This window comes from Acinonyx jubatus, chromosome A3 (genome assembly GCF_027475565.1).
Source record: "Acinonyx jubatus isolate Ajub_Pintada_27869175 chromosome A3, VMU_Ajub_asm_v1.0, whole genome shotgun sequence".
Classification (NCBI taxonomy): Eukaryota; Metazoa; Chordata; class Mammalia; order Carnivora; family Felidae; genus Acinonyx; species Acinonyx jubatus.
Window position 1 is genome coordinate 13,927,270 of NC_069388.1, and position 19,363 is coordinate 13,946,632.

Consider the following 19,363-nt stretch of genomic DNA (forward strand, 5'->3'; position numbering starts at 1 on the left):
CGGGAGGGGGGTGGGATGTCCCCGTGTCTCTCGTAAGATACGCAAGGAACCTCCAGGGCAGAGCGAGAGGTAGCGAGATAAGGAAGTGATGGGTTTTTAGCATGTATTACTTTTGTTGTTAATAGAATTTATTGAAGTGTGAGCTTCAATAATTTAATTTCTCTAAATGGCTTTGTTCAACAACCAGCTGGCAAGAGTCCTGAAAACTTAATGACGGGCTCTCACAAGCTAGGCTGAGGGGCCTCCCGCACACCACTGGGTGCAAGAGAAGCATCTAGAACAAGAGGAGAGAAGCCGAGAGTCCAGAGTCCAGAGGCCACGGAGCAGGCACAGATGACCAAGGTCGTCCCACGTCAGCGCCCTGGGTCTGCGTTAGCTTTTCATTTGCCTCAGCATCCAGGAACTCATCTTTTTTGTTTTTTAATTTTTTAAGTTATTATTTTTGAGAGAGAGAGCATGCGTGTGAGCAGAGAAGGGGCAGAGAGAGAGGGGGACAGAGGATCCGAAGCGGGCTCTGTGCTGACAGCAGAGAGCCTGATGCGGGGCTTGAACCCATGAACCATGAGATCATGACCTGAGCTGAAGCCGGACGCTTAACCGACTGAGTCACCCAGGCGCCCCAGAACTCACTCTTGCCAGGCCCTTCCTCTGGTGACCTCTGGCCCGAGTTCCTTGCTTAATCTCTGACTCACCCCTCAGGGGCTGACCCTTAACAGTGTCTCAAAGGTGGGGGCCTCGGTAACTGAGGGTGAACAGAAACCCCCCAGGCCCTGACTAGCTGGATGGGACCAGCTGAAGACCCTCCTGCAGTCAGACAGGGGTTAAATACACCCCCGGGGGCCCAATCATCCCCCTTCGGTAGATGTGGAAACTGAGGCTAGAGGGAGTCGTTACCCAAGGCGACAGAGGCAACACCAGCATCCAGGCTTGTCAGCCTCCAAACCCATCTCCTTTCCGCAGAGCTGTCCTGCACCATCCTGGAAACAGCTCCCAGGGCTTGCTTCACACACCATGTCAGCTCTTGGATTCTAGTGCATACGATTCTGGAATTCTATTTACCATTCCCCTAATTAAAACTCACATCCCCTAAAGAGATGGCCGGCAGCTTGAGAGCAGGGCTCACGCTGAACCTGTGTTGAATTAGCAGCATTTAGAATTCCAGCTCATTGGCATCGGATGTGATCTTAGAGAACTCCTTGGTCCAGGTCCCCCATGGTACATATCGGGGAAACTGAGGCCCACGGTCATGTCGCGATGACACCAGGGAAGCGGGACTAGAACTCAAGCAGCCTATCACCCAGTCTGAGCTGCTGGTGACTGTGGGGTCACACAGATCGTGACCTGAGCTGGCTCTCCTCTCACCGAAAAGTCCCAGCCAGATGGAAAAAGAGAGCTGAGAGTATAGTGTATCCTCATCTGGATTTGGGGGTGATGCCAGAAAAGACTTCCTTCCAGGACTGGTTCCTTAGAGGTTCTCTGAGAAAGCCCAAGGAGCAAAGGAGACTCCATGAGATGTTGTCAATATAGGTCCTGCAGGGACGTGCAGAGACAATGGGGAAACCGAGGCAAGAAGGCACATCGTCAGGGGCCCTCAGAGCCTGAGATTCAAAACGAAGACTTCTAGGTTCTCAAATTTTCTCCTCTTTCACCCGGGGCCAAACAGACCTCTTCTAAAGCATGGGTGACTCTTACAGGACCACCTAGAACCATGCTCCAGGGGCCAGGAAGCTGGAGACTGTCTGCTAAAGCCATGGTTCCAGCACCTTCCCAGGCAGACGGATTCCTCAGGAGGCGGCAGCGACCTCGATGCGGGTGTATGGGATGCCAGCAGAGCTCTGCCGGGGGCCAAAGCTCAGGGCGAACCTGTCAAGGAGAGTCGCAGGGCGGAGGTCGGGGGGGGGGGGGGACAGTGAGTGTCTCCGTCTGTCTCTGATGTCAGGGCTTGATATCTGAACTCTAGGGACTAACTAAAGTGAGGACTGCCAGACCCTGTCAAAGCCCCTCACTTTGACCTGTCTCTTCCTGAGGTCATGGCAGACCCAGCTACCTCTCCCCACAGGCTGGTGGCCTGGCCTCCGCCATGTGACCCCAAGTTACCAGCCGGCACTCCCCTCCCTCAGCTGCAATTACGTCCTGCTTTAGCCCAAAGCCGGCTTCCACCTGCCTTTCTGCCTCCTTAGCTCCTCATCCCAGAGGAGGCGGCTGGAATCTTCTCCCAGGAAAGCCCATATGGAAGAGACGCCAGTGGCTCCTGCTATCAGATTAAAGCCCGTTTCGTGTGTGTGTGTGTGTGATCTTTTTTTTTTTAATGTTTATTTATTTTTGAGAAAGAAAGAGAGCGTGAGCGGGGAGAGGCAGAGAGAGGGAGACAGAAGATCCGAAGTGGGCTTTGCGCTGACAGATGTGGGGCTGGAACTCACCAACCACGAGATGGTGACCTGAGCCAAAGTCGGACACTCAACCGACTGAGCCCCCCAGGCGCCCCTAAAGCCCCTGTTTCTCGGCCTCCCCTGCAGGTGGGTGTCGCCAGGTTCTGTACAAAGGATGTGGGTGGAAGTGACAGGTGCATCTTTCCAACTGCGTCCCCCTCTGGCCCTCCCCTCTGCCGGGACTGTGGCGGCTCACCGTCCCGGGCTGTGTGGGAAAGGTAATACGGAAGAGAAGGCGGACCGAGCAGAGAGAAGGAGCCTGGGGCCCCGGATGACCTCTCGGAGCACAGCTGCCTCCCCAGCCGTGTTCCGAGCAGCCAGATCCGTTTCCTAACTGACAGGGTTGGGCTGCTGAGGGGTCATCCAGAAAACAGGGGGTGTTCCCCTTGCAGAGAACAGTCAGGGGTGGGGAGGAGCAGGTTGGAGGCCGTTACAATGGCCTAGTTCTGCGTCCCTTCGGGGACCAGGTTGGGTGGGACTTGGCAGGCCAGGCAGCTGCGGGAGGCGAGTTCTAACTCACTATTAGAATGACTTATTTTTACAAAATCGTTTAGGGCCTCCCAGGAGTAGAACGGGCAGTCGGGTGCTGGGGACTCCTTTTACTACAAGAAGTAACCAGGGACATTTGCCAAAGGCATGTAGGATTACAGGTCCCTTCTGATGCCCCTATTCCTCTCTTCGCTTATTTGAATGGCCAAGGCCCCACGAGGCCGAGATTCTCCACTCCTCGCTATGATCTGAAGACCTGCCATGATCAAGCTCCTACCAACTTGGATGGTCTCATCTTCTGCCCCTCCTGCCTCCCTCCCTCTGTTCCAGCCACCCTGGTTTCCTCGTTGTTCCTTGCATATGCCAGATACGCTCCCAACCTCAGGGCCTTTGCACTTGCTGTTGTCTTTGCCTGGAATGCTCCTCCCCCTCATCTTTACATGGCTGTCTCCTTCTCCCGAACTTAAATCGCACCTCCTCAAGGAGGCCTCCCCTCTCTGACCACCTGCTCCACTTTGGCCACAACGCCTTGCCCCTCTGTGAATCAGGCCTTCTCAACAGATTTCACTGTTTCCTTTTCTTCCAGCTACATATCACTCCCCAAAATGCTCTTGCTGATGCCTTGATGGGCTTATTTTCTGTCCCTACCCTCAGCCTCCTTTCTGCTTGTTTATTTAAGTCCCTACTCTCAGCGGCTCACTGTCTGTTTCCGAAGGCCCAGACACTGCCTGGCACAGAGCAGGGGCTTAATAAACACCCACTGAACTGAGTAGATTAAGCCCACAATTCTCTGTGTGTGACTTTAAAAGGCCACCGTTATAAAATTTTCCTCTACGCTTCTCTGATTCTAAGATGCTGCGACATGAGGATTTTACTATTCTAAGCTCACGTGATCCCATAGCGGCATGGTTTTAAAATTCCCATGAGCCGGGCCTTAACGTCACATGAAATTCTGCTGTAGGTAGAGATCAACAACTCAAGGGAAACAGCTCCTGTATGAGGCCAAGACAAAACTGACCGCATCCAGGCACTAAGAGGGTCGAGAAGAGGAGAAAAACGCTCTCTTGCACACAGACAGTGTGAGGACTAAATCCTGAACTGATTTGCTCAGGATCTGATGTGACTCTTTCCCAAGGCCCAGCCCTGTCCCCTCTCACCGTCTCCTCTGGAACAGCTGGTCTATCTCTGCCAGTGACTGGCCTTTGGTTTCGGGGACAAATACATAGATGAAGCCCAGGCCGAGGACAGCGGTCAGCCCGTAGAGCAGGAAGGTCCAGGACAAGCCGATAGTGCCTGGGAACAGGAGGGCGGGAGTGTGGGCAGGGGCCCAGCCCAAGCCGGGGAAAGGAGACAATGAGGGAAGGGCTTTGTTGAGGCAGAAACACAAATTATGTTCCAGAGCCATTACCATTCTCACCTCAGAGGCCATGACCTCTGAGCAACCTCCCTGACCAGCTTGGCCTCCATTTAATCCCCAAGCCAGCAAGGAGAGGGCTGGCCTGGGAGTCAGGAGGGCTCGGGGCCAGTTGTCTCCCTCCCTGCTGGCCTTGGGAAGGACGCGTTGGCCCATATGTGAAATGGGGGTGGTCAGGATATGATATAATTCTCATCACTCCCTCCCGCCCCTCCCCCACCTCCCCATCCTCCCTCCCTCCCTCCCTTCCTTCCGCCCATCCTTCCTCCCCTCTCCTTCCCTCCCCTTCCCTCTCCTTCCCTCCCTTGCCTCCCCTCTCCTCCCATCCTCTCGTCCTCCCTCCCTTCCTTCCTTCTTCCTTCCTTCCTTCCTTCCTTCCTTCCTTCCTTCCTTCCCCTCTCCTTCTCCCCCTTTCTCTCTCAGTTATTCCACATAAAGGGGATGCTCGAAGGCTGAGGCAATAGGAAGCAGCCTGGCTTCCCTGAGACTGGGGGTGGGAGACTGACACTGTGGGCAGATCCTTCTATCAGCCTTTCCCACAGGCCCCAGGGGTGGCCGTGCCTTTGAGGAGGAAATGCTTGGCTGCAGAAAATGGGAAAATAACTGAGCCCTAAGAACTGTGCCTTGGGGCTCACAGTGAAGGAGTCCTTCCCACTTTGGCTCCGGTGACCAGTGGCCTCGGGCCAGGAGCATCTCAGCAACTCGGAGGTCCTTTCTGGGTGTTCTCGGCCCAGAACACTCCCCCCCGCCCAACCCTACCATGGCTCAGACTGGGTTCGAATGCCAGGTAGGAAGAGATAGTTGTCATCCCAACTAGATAGAAGATACAAGAAGCTGACAGGTGGGCATGAGCCTGTTTGAGCCGGTTTAGAATAAAAAAGCTCACAACTCCTATACCCCCCGGTCTCAGACACATTCTCACTAGTGTGGGTGTAGACTGGCACCCGATCAAGCCTGGAGACTTTTACATTCTGCACCAAGTCTGATTTAGAGAATAGTTGTCTTGCCACAAGCAGGGACTTTTCAAAAACTCCCCTGCTTTAACGGTAAGGGCCTTTGGGCTACGGTGAAGAAAATGGGCTTGTTGGGGGGCGGGTACCAGAGCCCCACACTCAGGTCTCCAGACCCCCCCATCCCCCCACCGGGGGCTCGTTCCCTCCCCTCCCACACCAGTCAGATGGCTTCCAGATGCAAGACTGGACGTTTCAGCTCTTCCCTCCTTCAGTCCCAACTCCCAACTGCCATTCAGGCCGGGCTACTCACTGATGGGGCCTGGAATGGAGTAGAAGCTTCAAAGGTCGTGTCTTCTCTCGTCGTGGTTGCCTTGTCTCCTCCCCCCTTCGCACTAGCCCTCCTTTGCGGAGCCGCCCCTCCAACCTCTGTCCAGGCGGTTGGGTGAAGCGGTCCCCCACCCACCCTGACTCCAGGGGGTGGTATACACCCCAGGACGGGCATCAGAATCTTACAGCCCTCCAGGCAGGGATGGGCATCCCAGGACTTGGGTCAGAACACCGGGAAAGAAACGCTCTCCTTCCGCGGGGGTGCCCAGCCACGACATCCGCAGGTGGCCGTCTCGGCTACCACGAGGCCGGGCTGCCTGGGAAGGAAGCCCACCGCGCGGCAGGCAGAGCGGAAAGAGAGTGGAAGCTGGTGACAGCTTTGTGGCAGCCCGTGACTTAAGACAAAAATCCCACTCTCCGTGACTGAAGACAAAAATCCTCCCTTTGGTTCATAAACTGGTTTGCACTGGGTGTTCTGGCACTTGCACCCCCACAGGTACAGAAGCCCTGGCTTCCCGGATCTAGAGGGGACGGGACCTCTATTTAGGTCACAGGACTCACCGATGAGGTCGAGGAAGGAGAGGCTGACGAGGAGGTTGCTGGCCCAGTTGAAGCTGTTACAGAAGGCGAAGGCTCTGCCCCGGATCTCCGCGGGGTAGATCTCGCTGAGGACGAGCCAGGTCACTAGGACAGGAGAGCAGGGCAGACTGGTGGGTTGCGGCGGGGACCGGGGCCTGGCACCCCCCGGTCCAGCGGGCAGCCCCCAACCACAGAGTGTCAGTCCCCCGACACCCACTCCGCCCGCTGCCTCCCTCCTACTGCGGTAAGAACTCCCTCTGAGTAAACCCCGAGTGAGCTATCCAGGGGCAACATTCAGGTCTTCTGAGGCTTGAAGCTTCAATAATTTGGGGGCCTTTGTAAGGAAAAAAGAAAAAAAAACCAACTAGGAACAGGAAATTAGGCCCCGCCCTCCGAAGGAGTGCCCACCAAGGGGCACGGCCAGTGGAAGCTTCACTGGCCTCACGCTCAAGCCACCTCTGGTGTCCTTCTGAGACCCTGACTGACGCGGTCCCCAACCTTTCCCGCTGGGTGGGGTAGAAGGCCGCAGAGTCACCTGCGAGAGAACCCTCACCTACCTGGTCCAAATCCAAAGGAGAAGGCGCTCACAAAGACCATCAAACAGACCAGCGCGGCCCAGTGCAGCAGGACGCGCTCTGGGGCAGAAGGAGGTGCCGGGGAGGCGGGGCTGAAGGCCGGCAGGGCCGGGGCCGTGGGGTCCCCAGCTCCGGGAGGAGGCTGGATCGTCTCAGAGGTCGACAAGGCCGGCCTCCCTTGGCTCTCACTGGTTGTCGGCGGTGGAGGGGGAGCCATGGCCCTCGGCAGGCCGGAGTCCCCAGGGAGGCCTGACAGCCTGGTGGCATTGGGCACGGCCAGGCAGCTAGGGCCGGAGGCCATGGGCACGGCAAAGCTGACAAGGCCTATGCCGCTGACCGACAGGGCCATGAGGGCACAGCCGGCCAGTAACAGGGCCCTGCGGCCCGCTCGGTCCACCAGCCCCATGGCAGTCAGGGTCGCCAGCACCTTCACGGCCCCGAGTCCCACAGAGGCCAGCACCGCGGAGGAGCCTCCCCGGAAGCCCACCGCCTGGAAGATGGTGGAGGCGTAGGACAACACATTGGGCTGCCCCGTCAGCTGCTGGAAAATCACCAGCCCCAAGCCCACGGCGGTCCGGCCTCGCATGTTCTCCCGCGCCCTGAAGAGGTCCAGGAGGGAGGATCTTGGCCTCGCCAGGCCCAGCTTGGAGGTCCCACCTCCCTGGAGAGGAACGAGGTCCTTGGGCGCTGGAGTCTCGGCGGTGCCAGCAGGGAGATAAAGGAGGCTGAGGGACTGTAGGAGGGCAGGTGCAGCGGCCCAGCTGAACATATGCCTCCATCCCCAGGGGGCGCCAGCCAGGGCGTAGTTGAGTGCATAGGAGAGCAGGATGCCCGCGGTGACGCCTGCCTCGTAGAGGGACACCAGCACGCCCCGCTGCCGCGGCCCCACCAGCTCTGACACATAAATACAGCAGGCCATGGAGGAGAGAGAGATGGCAAATCCAGCGGCCAAGCGCCCCAGGACCAGCCAGGCCAGGGAGCCGGCCAGGCCTAGGCTCAGGCTGCCCGCCAAAAGCACCAAGTTGCTCCCAAGGATGGCTCGTTTCCTGCCATACTGGTCGATGAGGACGCCGCCCACCAGGGAGGCGAGGAGAGCCCCCAGGAGCAGGCTGCCCACCAGGAGCTCCTGCTCCGAGCAGGACAGCCCGAAGTCCAGCTGCAGTGGCAGCAGGGCACCCGATATGACTGCCAGCTCATAGCCGAAGGTCAGGCCACCCAGCAAAGACACAGAGGCACACAGGGGCAGGAGCAGTTGGGGACGGCCTGGAAAACAATAGTGACAGAAGCAGAGTTCAGGACGGCTCCTTGCCAGAGCATCCGTCCGCCCAGCTTTCCCTCCATCTGTCAACCCCTCCGTCGGTCCATCCAGCTACCCCATCAGTTACCCGTCCATCCATCCGCCCACCCATTCATTCATTCATCCATCCATGCCCTCCCCCCTTCACCCGCCCACCCCTCCACCCATCTACCATCATTCTTCTATCTGTCCATTTACTGTTCCATCCGTCCACCCACCAATCCGTTCATCCCTCCGTCCACTCCATCTATATTCACCCGTCGAGCTATTAATCAATCTATCCATCCATCCCTTCACCATCCACTCCTCCATCCGTCCGTCTGCTCCCTCTACCACATATTCATCCATCCATTCCCTTCCTCTAGCCCTTAATTCACCATCCACTTATTTACTGATGCACCTGTCCACAGACACAACCATTCATCCCCCATCTTTGTTTTCCATCCCTTCTGTACCCGTTCACACACTTACCCATCCATCCATGCATGCATCCATCCAATCTTCAAAATTTTATTTATCTGGCATCTACAACATGCCAGACTGTGTTCTTGGGGCTGGCAGTACAATGGTGATGTCGTTTTATATATATATATATATATATATATATATATATATATATATAAAATATATGTAAATATATAAATATAAATATAAATATATAAATATATATATAATATATATGTATATATATATAGCAGACGTTTATATATATATGTGTGTGTATATATATATAGATAGATAGATATAGATAGATAGATAGATAGATATCTTCAGGTGGAGATAGGAGTCACAGAAAAAAGCAGGGAAAATGGGTTGAAACTGATGGAGGAATTCAGTTTTAAATAGGGCAGTCGGTTAAGGCTTCTCTAAAGAGGGAAGATTTGAGCAGAGATCTGAATTGAGTGGGGGTGAAAGCCATGTACAATCTGGGAGAACATTCTAGAGAGGGAACCGCAAACACAAAGGCACTGAGGCAAGACAGTTTTTGGTATGTTTGAACAATAACCATGAATATTAATAGCTAGCGCTTATGTGGCACTTACTAAGCGTGTCTTAAGAACTTTATGTGTACTTACTCATTGAATTCTTACCACAATCCTAGAACATATTATTATTAGCATCATCCTTTAAGGCTCAGTGAGGGTAAGAAACCTTTCCCATGGTCACACAGCAAGTGGTGGCAGATGTCGCCAGAGAGGGCAGGCTCTTAATCGCTGTGCTATCAGCAGAGGTCAGGGTGGCTCCGGTGACAGGAGATAAAGAGACAGAAGTAGGCAGGGGCCTGATCACGTGGAACTTTTTAAGTCGTGAAGACGGTAATGAATTTCATTCTTAGTGGAAGAAGGCAAGTCTTTGAAGGCTTGAGCTGGCCAGAGAGAGGTGATCTATGGTACTCACCAGCACATGTGACTCCCGAGCCCTTAAAATGTGGTCAATGTGATTAAGGAACCTCATTTTTTATTTTATGTAATTTTAATTAATTTACACGTAAAAATTTCTGGCTAGCAGCTACCATATCGGCACTGCAGTTACAGGTTACTCTTAATTCTTCTTTTTTAAAAAAATTTTTGATGTGTATTTATTTTTGAGAGGGAGAGAAAGAGACAGAGTGCAAGCAGGGGAGGGGCAGAGAGAGAGGGAGACACAGAGTCAGAAGCAGGCTCCAGGCTCTGAGCCATCAGCCCAGAGCCCGACGCGGGGCTCGAACTCACGAACCGTGAGATCATGACCCGAGCTGAAGTCGGACGCTTAACCGACTGAGCCACTCAGGCGCCCCAGTTACCCTTAATTCTTCATTCACATGCTTACACTTAGATATTTCTAGATGCATCTAGACTATTCCAGCAGTGTCTAGCTCACCCACGCCCATGCTGGCCCTGACAAGAACATTGATAATACTACAGCCAGATTCACTGTTTTCTCTGGACCAGGCACTGCTTTGAGCACTTTCAGTGCAATAACGCATTTGACTTAATGTAACTTCATGTGGTGGCTTTTATATTATTTATGAATGAATAGACTGACCACCAGAGGTGAGGTGACTTATCTCAGGTCAAAAGTAGCTGAGCCTAGATTCAAAGCCAGGCAGGCGGTCTGGCTCCACAATCCACACCCTTCACCAATCCATGACAAAACCTTGGCAAATGGCGATTTTGCTCTCTTCTCTCTTGCCTCTATCTCTCCCCATCTCTGTCAGGCAATTTTTGTGCAGGGGAAGGAGTTTCATAGGTGGAAGGCTCACCCCCCATTTCTGTTCCCCCTTCTCCCTCCCAGCCCCGCCCCCTGGGAGGTAACCCCCTACCTTTCCCTGGCTGGCCCCGCGTTTCCTGCTCACGACCCGTGAACAAACCCCCTAGGAAGATTATGCGACCCAGGTCCTGCCCTGTCTTCGCCTCCCTTTGCCCCCATCTCCCTCGGTTCCTGGAGTTCACTGGCAGGAGGGAAGGTTCTTTCAGGCCGTGTGAAGCAATCAAGTGAAAACAGAATTTGTTTGCCATTTCCTCAGCTCCTCTTGAGTTGAAAGGGAACCCAGCCAAGGGACTCGGAGGCAAAGGTGACTATCGACAGGTTCTGCTGGAAAATGCATCAGGGCAGATTCGGGTCATGGTGGGAACAGCAGAACAGCAACGATAATAGTGAGACAGAATAGTAATGCAACCGGGTGTCATTGATTGAACATCTCCCCCACGGAAAGACTTTAGTGCCTTCTGTTAACTCATCTTCACAACCGCCCCGAGGTGGTGCAGGTGCAATTGTCCCCACTTTACAGATGGGGAGGTAAGGCTCAGACTCTTCTCACAGGCGGGAAGCAACAGCATCAGGCCTCCGACACTGATCCAAGTGACTCCCAAATCCATATACTTAAGAGCTCTCCTGAACTGACCTCAAGCAAGGACAATCAAAGAGAGGTGGGGTGTGAGGAGAACAGGGGTGCAGGTTCAGAGAGGGAGGGGAAATACTGATACCTTAGCCCTCAGGGAAACCCAAGTCACAAAGCGTAGTGGAATGATGGTGCCCCAAGAAACCACGAAGGAGAGGCCCCAAGGAGTCAAGGCCATTGGAACGACTAGGGAAGTACATTCCCTTCCTAAAGCTTTCCATGGCTCCCATCGCCTGCTCCATCAGGTCCTTAGTGTGTCATTCCAGGCCCTACCTGAGCTGAAAGCCCCAGCCGAACGCCTCGGTCACTTTCCCACCCCGGCTCTGTCCGCACCTCCCCACCTGCCTGCCACAAGCCCTGCACAACTGGTTCCCAGCACGCACCATCCATTTTCACGCCCACCTACCCCTCCTGCACTGCCTGTGCTCCCCACAGGTCCACGTATCCTTGTGGGTCCCAGCTCACGGTCACCTCCCAGAGGGGTCTTGAGTTGCACGTGTCGGGTATTTGGCAACCCCCCCGCCCCGGCCCCAACCCCGTCCTCTCTTGGGGCTCTGGTCTTCTTTGCCCTTTTTCTCTCAATCTGCTGGTTTGGGCAGAAATGGCCGCCCCCACCTCCACCCCCACTGCCTCACTCCAGGGCCATGGCCATGACCCAGATCTGACCAACCAGCAGGTTCCCAGGCCCTGGGCAGCAATGAAAACCACTTGGCTGAACCTGGGCCAGTGTATTTGCTCACTGTAGTTTACCTGCTTGGAGCAGTTGGATGCCATCTTCCCCCTTGGTGGGGGCGGGGGGGTGGGAGGGTTCCCATGTGTGAGGCCATGGGATTTTCAGTGACTACCTTTTTTCTTTTTTTTTAATTTTTTAAAATGTTTTTATTTATTTGTGAGACAGAGAGAGACAGAGCGTGAGCAGAGGAGGGGCAGAGAGAGAGGGAGACACAGAATCCAAAGCAGGCTCCAGGCTCCAAGCCATCAGCACAGAGCCCGACGCGGGGCTCGAACCCACAAACCGTGAGATCATGACCTGAGTGAAGTCGGACGCTTAACTGACGAGCCACCCAGGCGCCCCACCTTTTTTCTTTTCTTCCTACTTTTTAAAATTTCTTTTTCTTTCTTTTGTTTTGTTTTATTTTGTTTTGGTTTGGTTTAAGCTAGTTCAAGGGAGGCCCTGGCTAATTCCTGTACATCTTCCTCAACTTTCCAAGCCACGTTTTTCACTTCCAACCAACTCTGCATTCCCCCTTTATTTGCTTACACCATCCCAAGGTTGCTGATGTGTCTTCCTTATTAAACAGGGAAGGGCAGGGACGGAGACTTCCAGTCTGTGCATCCTGAACCCCAGCCCCGTGCTGCCGCCCAAGAGGGGCTCCGTAAGATTTCTGCCGAATGAACCAATGACTGAGCTGGGGACTAGGGAGGTGTCACTGCGTGGCATTCCAGGGGCCTGTGTCAGATACATGTGAACCTAAGAGAATGCTCCAGGACAGCCGGAGGGGTCCTGTGAAAGCCTCAGTCCTTCTGCTCACAGCCCTCAAGGCTCCCACTCTATTCTATTCTGAAAAGATGCCAAGTCCTGATAGTGGCCTTCAAGGCCCTGCAGGATCTGCCTGCTCTCTCCTGGCTCCATGCCAGCCAGCTTCCTTGCTGTTGCACCTCATTCCTGAACTCAAGGCCTTTTACCAGCTGTCACCTCTGCCAGGAGAGCCCCCCCCCCCGCCCCATTCCTTCCCTCTTTCCCTCTGGTCTTTGCTCAGACATCACCTTCTCATGAGGCCTTCCCTGGCCCTCCACGTAAAACTGCAACCTCCCCATCACATCCGGCACTTAAAAAAAAATTTTTTTTTAATGTTTATTTATTCTTTGAGAGATAGAGAGACAGGGCATGAGCGGGGGAGGAGCAGACAGAGAGGGGGAGGCACAGAATCCGAAGCAGGCTCCAGGCTCTGAGCGGTCAGCACAGAGCCCGATGCGAGGCTCGAACCCACGAACCGCGAGATCATGACCTGAGCCTAAGTTGGACACTTAACGACGGAGCCACCCAGGCGCCCCTCACATCCAGCACTTCTAACGCCCTTCCCTGTTTATTTGTCTCCATGGTACTTCTCACCCTCTGGAAGAACAATATATTTTACATATTTATTGTTCTTCCTGACCAGAATATTGGCCCCCAAAAAAGAACAGGAATTGTTTGTTTGTCCTTAGCTGTCTCCCTGATGCCGAGGACAGTTCCTGGCATTCAGCAAATACTTGTTAAATAAACAAGATGATGGAATGAAGGAACTCTGGGGGGCTTAGGGAATCCAGAGAGAAAGGATCTGGACTCTTGGGTGTTTGGAGACGTCTAGGGCCTGGAAGCGGCCACACTCCACAGCAAGTAGAGTAGATTCTGGCCCCCCAAGTTCGAGCCTAGCCTGGGTTTGGGAACTGCTCTCCCTTGCTATGAACTATCCGTCTACATATAGGTTGTATGTGAAGCTGTCTCACACTGGAGGAAATCCCTTAATCCCCTAGGCCCTTCCCTGTGGAGGACAGGGCTTCCCAGGGAGAGAATCAGGGAGTAGAGGAAGGGGCAAGAGGTCGGGTTTGGGGTAGCTGTATCACCAGCTGCAAGTCCCCGGGAGCCTCCCCTGGGTGACCCTGGAACAGCATCTCAGCCAGAAGTCACAATGCATTGGGGCCCTCCCCTACCGGAGATCTGCCCTGGCTTTCCCTGAAGCTCCAGGGAGAAGGCGGAGCAAAACTGAAATATGCAAATACCCTTACCTGGGAGGCTGGCCTCCAAATGTCCCAACACAGCTCATACTTAGGGAGCACTCACCACAGCCGGCCAGACCGCCACTTCTGGAAGCTCTATCTGTATCAGCCGACTTAATCCCTACAGCAAACCTATGACATGGGCCCTGCTGTTATTCCCATTTGACAGATACAGCAACCGAGGCACAGAGAGGTGAAGACATTTGCCCAAGGGGGCAGTATTGTAAGTGACAGAGCAGAGGCTCACCTTGGCCAGTCTTTGACTCCAGAGTCCCAACACTAGGTGTGATGAAAAAGGAAAGCTCACGTTAAGTGACCGTTCACCGTGGGTAGGTGGGGGGCCGAGCCCTTTTTGTGCATTTGCTCGTCATTTTCATGGCTGCCTTGTGATAAGCGTCTTGTATGTGGGTCGTTCCATAGATGAGGAAGCCGAGGGCCAGGGAGGTTGACGAGATGATGGACCCAGAAGTGGGAGAACGGGAGCTGGAACCCAGGTCTATACACAGGACCCAATCCCTGAGAAAGGGAGCCCGGGAAAGCAGCATGGGGTCTCTGGGGAGGACAGAGCCCGGTGCCAGTTCGATTGTACCTCCCTCCTTCACTCCCACTCAGCCCCAGTCCTGTTCTTAGGTGATGTTCAGTCAACAGCTGTTGAATTAACTTAGGAGGCAGCAAAGGGGTAGGAGGGGCAGGTGCAAGGGACCAAGGTCAAGCTGAGTGTTCTTGGGAGGACCTCTCTGGGCCCAGGATTCCCTCGGGCTCTGGGGCAGTGTGCCTTGAGGGTTAAGAGCATGGACTCTGGAGTCAGAGCTGGAATTGGTGATCAGTTGTGCCATGACTCTGCATGAGAGGCTGGGTGGTACGGTGCTTAGGAATGCAGACTGGAGCCAGAGTGCTGGGGTTCCATCCCAGCTTTTTTACTCCACAGCTGTGTGACCTTGGGCAGCTCCCTTAACCTCTCTGAGCTTCCCTATCTACAAATGTGGATATTAGTCATATCTGCATTGGATGCCTGTCTAGCTTACAGCCACTGTTAGCTATTACGATTCTCCACAGAATGATCCAGAGTTGAGTTTTTAAAACACAATTAGGGTCATGTTCCACCCCAGCTTAAAAGCCTTCTCCAGCTTCCCCTGTCATTCGGAATAGAATTCAAACCGCTCACCCTGGTCTACAAAGGCCTACACAGTCTAGCCCCTTGCCTAACTCTGACCTCCCTCCCACCCTTTTCCCCTTGCCCACTGTGCTCCAGGTGCACTGGCCTGACCATACCAGCTCACTCGTGCCTCAGGGCCTTTGCACGTGCTATCCCTCCCCCTAGAAGCTCTTCTTCCAGATCTTAGCAAACCTGTTTCTCAGCTCCAGTGCCTCCTCTGGCAGGCCTCTGCTCTCTCCCTACCTAAAGAAGCCGCCTCCCTCTCCAGTATCACATGACCTTATTTTGTGTGTTCCCCCACATTCTATCACTCCTGGAGATTATTTTATTCATTTACTTGCTCATCCAGCTTCTCAACTGGAATGCCAGCTCCATGGAAGAGAGGACTATCGTCTACTTTGTTCCCTGCTGAGTCCCACAGTAGAGGGACGAATGACGGAGCGACCACACGAGGCTCTGGATCCAGAGAGCGACATGGAGATCCTAGTCCCCTGTAGCAACAAAGAAATTTTCTATTCCCCTCCCACGCACCCACCCAGCCCCAGTGCTGGATTCCAGTCTCCCCGTCTCCCTCATTGAATATCTCGGAAGCAGAAGTTTCGCCCGCGTTGCTCACGGCAGCATCCGGAGGCCTGGCAACAGAAGTGGTCAGCAAACTGATGAATGAATTTGCTCTTTTTCGGAACCTCGATTTCTTTATCTGCAGGCTAGGAGCGGTCTCCCTGGCCGGGGGTGGGTGTAAGGCTTGAAGCGGTCAGGAGAGGGCCTGCCCTGGGTCCGCAGCTCAGTATCAAGTAAAGAGCACTCTCGGGTCACTTTTTTTCTGGGCAGAAAGGAGCCTGGAAGGAAGTGCGCCCGCGTCCCCTCCCAGCGCGCAGCCAGCCAGGCCCGCGGTCCCCACCCGAGTGGGTGGTTGGGGGGGGGGGGTGGGGACGGTGCAACAGGGGGCGGGGCGCGCACGGATGGGGTCGTCGGGGCTCCCCCGCGGCAGCGCCCGATCTCCACTTACCCATGGCGAGCTCGACTCCCGTGCGAGCGGGGGCGCCGGAGCCGGGGGCGCATCCCCCGCCGGAGTCCCCGCCTCTGTCGCCCGACAAACTTTCCGGCCCGCCTCCCGCCCTCCTCCTCCCCGCCCGCCTGTCCACAGCGCCACCGCCACGTCGGCCGGGCGGCCTTGGCCCCCTGTGCGGGACCATCCCGGCCTGGCTGGGGTCCCCAACCACTGTGCTCCTCCTGGCTCCCGCCCACTGTCATCCCTGTTGTGGGGGACCCCCACATGCTCCTCTCCCCTGTGCTCCCTGCAGCCCACATTACTAGTCCGGCCTCTCCAGCGTGTATACACACACACACACACACACACACACACTCACTCACTCATGTGTCTACTGGGACCGGGACACTCACATACCTGGTTCAGCCACTCAGACGTTCCCTGGATTCCCTGACCCTTCATTGGACAGTTGGGACAGTTGGGACACCTCCCAAGTACCCACAGGCACTGTGGTGGGCCTTAGCCACGGGCTGGAAGAACAAGACAGACTTTTTTTTTTTTTTTTGTAATTAATTAAAAAAAAAAGTTTATTTATTTTGACAGAGTGAGAGAGCGCACGCAAGCAAGTCGGGGAATGACAGAGAGAGAGAGAGAGAGAGAGAGAGGGAGAGAGGCTGATGCCGGGTTCAGCCATGAGATCATGATATGAGGCTAAGTCAGACGCTTAACTGACTGAGCCACCTAGGTGCCCAAACAAGACAGATCGTGTGTGTGTGTGTGTGTGTGTGTGTGCGCACGCGCGCGTGTTCTTGTGGAGTTTGCTTTCTCGTGGGGGAAGCGGAGAAGTATGACTGCAGGAGCCAGAGACGCACCAACAGTGATTAGGGCTGGGCAGGGAAGGAAACCAGGCTGCTGGATGTACAGGCCCAGGTGGCTGTTCCAGCTGGGGGCCTGGGACAGCTGCCCTTAGGGGGGATATCTGAGCTGAGACCTTAGGTGCCAGGCAAAAGGAAGGGCAAAGGCGAAGGCCTCCATGGAGGGAGCTTGTGGAGTATAAAGAACAGAAGTGAGGCCATCGTGTCTGGAGCACAGGGGGAGGTGGGGAGAGCAGAGAGTGGAAGCAGATAGAGCCCAAGGGAGGGGCTGGCCAAGGCCAGATCGGTTAAGGCCTTGGGAGGTCAGGGTAGGGAATGTGGATCTTATTCCAACGGACACAGAAAGAATCGGGGAGGTCCAGTGGGTTACGGGGAGCAATGGCCGAAACAGGAGGACCCGAGTGACGGAGGCTGGTGGGAGGTGAGAGAGAGGCTGATGTGGACTAAGGGAGTGGAGGAAAGTAGGAAGATGGCAGACAGACTCAAGAAGGACTCACCGACTGGGAGAGGAGCAGCTTGGGACAGAGCTCGGTTCTGGCTGTGCGACAGTTAAGGTCCTCATTAGGCATCCATGTGGAAATAGGTAGGCAATTCCATATATGAGCTTGGAGCTCTGGAAAGGAGCCAGGCTGGGGACACCCCACTAATGCTCCTTCTCGAGCAAAAATGCACATCTAAGGTCAGCACTCACACGGCCACGGGCTTCTCCAAACTCTCAATGCGTGTTCACACAAACGCACTCGTCCATGGGCATCCACAGCCACACTCTCACCCAGCAGGGATCATGTGCACTCACACACACACACACACACACACACACACACACACAGACACACACACAGCCATCTCCGCAAAAAAAGAAGCATCGACAACTCCTTCTGAGCCAGAGGACCCTTGTACAGTTCTCAAAATAATAATGCCTGGGGCAGTTTGAACCATGGCTCCAAAATTCTTTGTTCCATCCCTTGAAATCTAAGTGGGCTTGGGACTGCTTCAACCAGTAGGTGGCTCCAAGTGGCCCTGCGTTGACTCCTGAGACTGAGTCACTGGGACAGCGACACCTGGAGCCCTGCTGATCTCTGTGACTTGCATTAAAGTCATGAGGGTGGGTACGTGCTTGCTGCCGGCCTCTATCTCCCCTAGAGAATAGAGAATCCCTCTTCATTTGTTTCCCCCAAATGAGAAAGGAAATTATCTAATTGGTCCTTTGGGCAAGCATCTTCACACACGGCTTCCGTTGAAGGTGGGCAGGACCTATTAATTCATTTCCTAGACAGCAAAAGTGATGAATGTCATCTTAGAGATTAGGTTATAAAAGATGGCAATTTCCATCTTGTTCGTCCTCTCCTGATGTCTCACTCACTCTCTCCGATGTAAGCTGCCCAGTGGAGAGGTCCAAATGGCAAAAGGTGAGGGTAGCCTCCAGGCAATAGCCTGTGAGGAACTAAATCCTGCCACTAATGAAATAGTCACACCAACAAACAAAAAAAGAAAGTCTGTGACAATACAAAAAAAAAGGGGCACCAGAACTCATAAAAGTTGGGTTTTCTCTGCTCTGAAAAGTCAGAGAGGGCCTCCCTGAGGAAGTGACATTTGAGCTGAGCATGGAAAGATGTCTGGATGGGCTGAGGCAACAAAGGGAGGGAAGAGCACTTCTGGCATAGGAAACAGCAGGTGCAAAGGCCCTGTCGCAAGAGGGAACCTGATAAGAATGAGAGACTGAGAGCAAGTAAATGTGTTTGAAGATCAGAGAGCAAACGGGAACTTGGTGGGAGACGAGCCTGGAAGAAGGACATAGGGTCCCACGCAGGACCTCGTGGGTCTTTAATCCTAAACACAATAGGGAGCCGATGAAAGGCTTTAAGCTAGGTTTTCCTACCATAGGAGCCAGAACCAGTCTGACCATAGCAAGCTTGGGACTTGCAAATATGTTTGTACAGTGGATTTTCCAAAGGAGGGGTTCAGACAGATTTGGTAACCATGGAGATGTCTATGTGGACACTAACAATTATGATAATGAAGCCACAAACTTGGGAAACCGGGCGTTATAAATAGAATTTGTTCCGGGTGAGCTTTGAGTAGTCTGGGCTGACGAAAGGTGCTGGAAACCACACTGTGCCAACACAAAGGGTCTGATGTCTGAAAAGGTGGCTCGCCCTGTGTGTGAACGGCGCGCACGGACTGCAGAGCTGAGGGCTGGTGCCATAGCAACCCTTGGACGAAAGGGCCTTTCTTCAGTATTTCAAACAGGGTCCCGATGATGGGAGAAGGAAAAGGAACATATGCAGCGTTGTCTGCCATCCACACCCTCACAAGCAACATCTTATTTAATCTTAATAATTGCCACAGTAAAACTAATTATCCTCGCTCTGAGGATGATGAATCTGAACCTCGGAGAAATGATATTTGTACCTAGCTCCCTTCCTCCTTGCTTCTAGAGCAGGTCTCTGTCTGTCCAGGCCCAAAATGCCAGATCCTGGGGCGCCTGGGTGGCTCAGTCGGTTGAGCGTCCAACTTCGGCTCAGGTCATGATCTCGCGGTCCGTGAGTTCGAGGCCCACATCGGGCTCTGTGCTGACAGCTCAGAGCCTGGAGCCTGTTTTGGATTCTGTGTCTCCCTCTCTCTCTGCCCACCCCC

At 54.2% G+C, this 19,363-nt stretch overlaps 1 protein-coding gene across 4 annotated transcripts; it reads right to left on the reverse strand.

Moving 5' to 3' along the window:
* Window positions 1-263: 263 nt before the first annotated feature.
* Window positions 264-11,349, reverse strand: SLC2A10 (solute carrier family 2 member 10). 4 transcript variants are annotated; one of them, XM_053199871.1, is made up of 5 exons: window positions 11,328-11,349; window positions 6,749-8,029; window positions 6,174-6,296; window positions 4,076-4,211; window positions 264-1,530 (listed from the first exon to the last, which is right to left on the reverse strand). In XM_053199871.1, the coding sequence occupies exons 1-5, from the start codon at window positions 11,332-11,334 to the stop codon at window positions 1,413-1,415; spliced, it is 1,665 nt and encodes a 554-aa protein (XP_053055846.1). In that variant the 5' UTR covers window positions 11,335-11,349; the 3' UTR covers window positions 264-1,412. The 4 variants fall into 4 exon arrangements, with proteins under 4 accessions (XP_053055846.1, XP_053055843.1, XP_053055845.1 ...); XM_053199868.1 differs by lacking the exon at window positions 11,328-11,349 and adding an exon at window positions 10,366-10,632; XM_053199870.1 differs by lacking the exon at window positions 11,328-11,349 and adding an exon at window positions 10,366-10,631 and having other exon boundaries at window positions 264-1,476.
* Between the last annotated feature and the right edge of the window lie 8,014 nt (window positions 11,350-19,363).

Coding starts and splice junctions, on each gene's coding strand:
- SLC2A10 (XM_053199868.1), bottom strand. CDS start 10,561: ATGGCAAACAAATTCTGTTTTCACTTGATTGCTTCACACGGCCTGAAA. Junction 6,297..6,748: donor CTCCTTTGGATTTGGACCAG/GTAGGTGAGGGT, acceptor CTCCTGTCCTAG/TGACCTGGCTCGTCCTCAGC. Junction 4,212..6,173: donor CTCCTTCCTCGACCTCATCG/GTGAGTCCTGTG, acceptor TCCTGTTCCCAG/GCACTATCGGCTTGTCCTGG.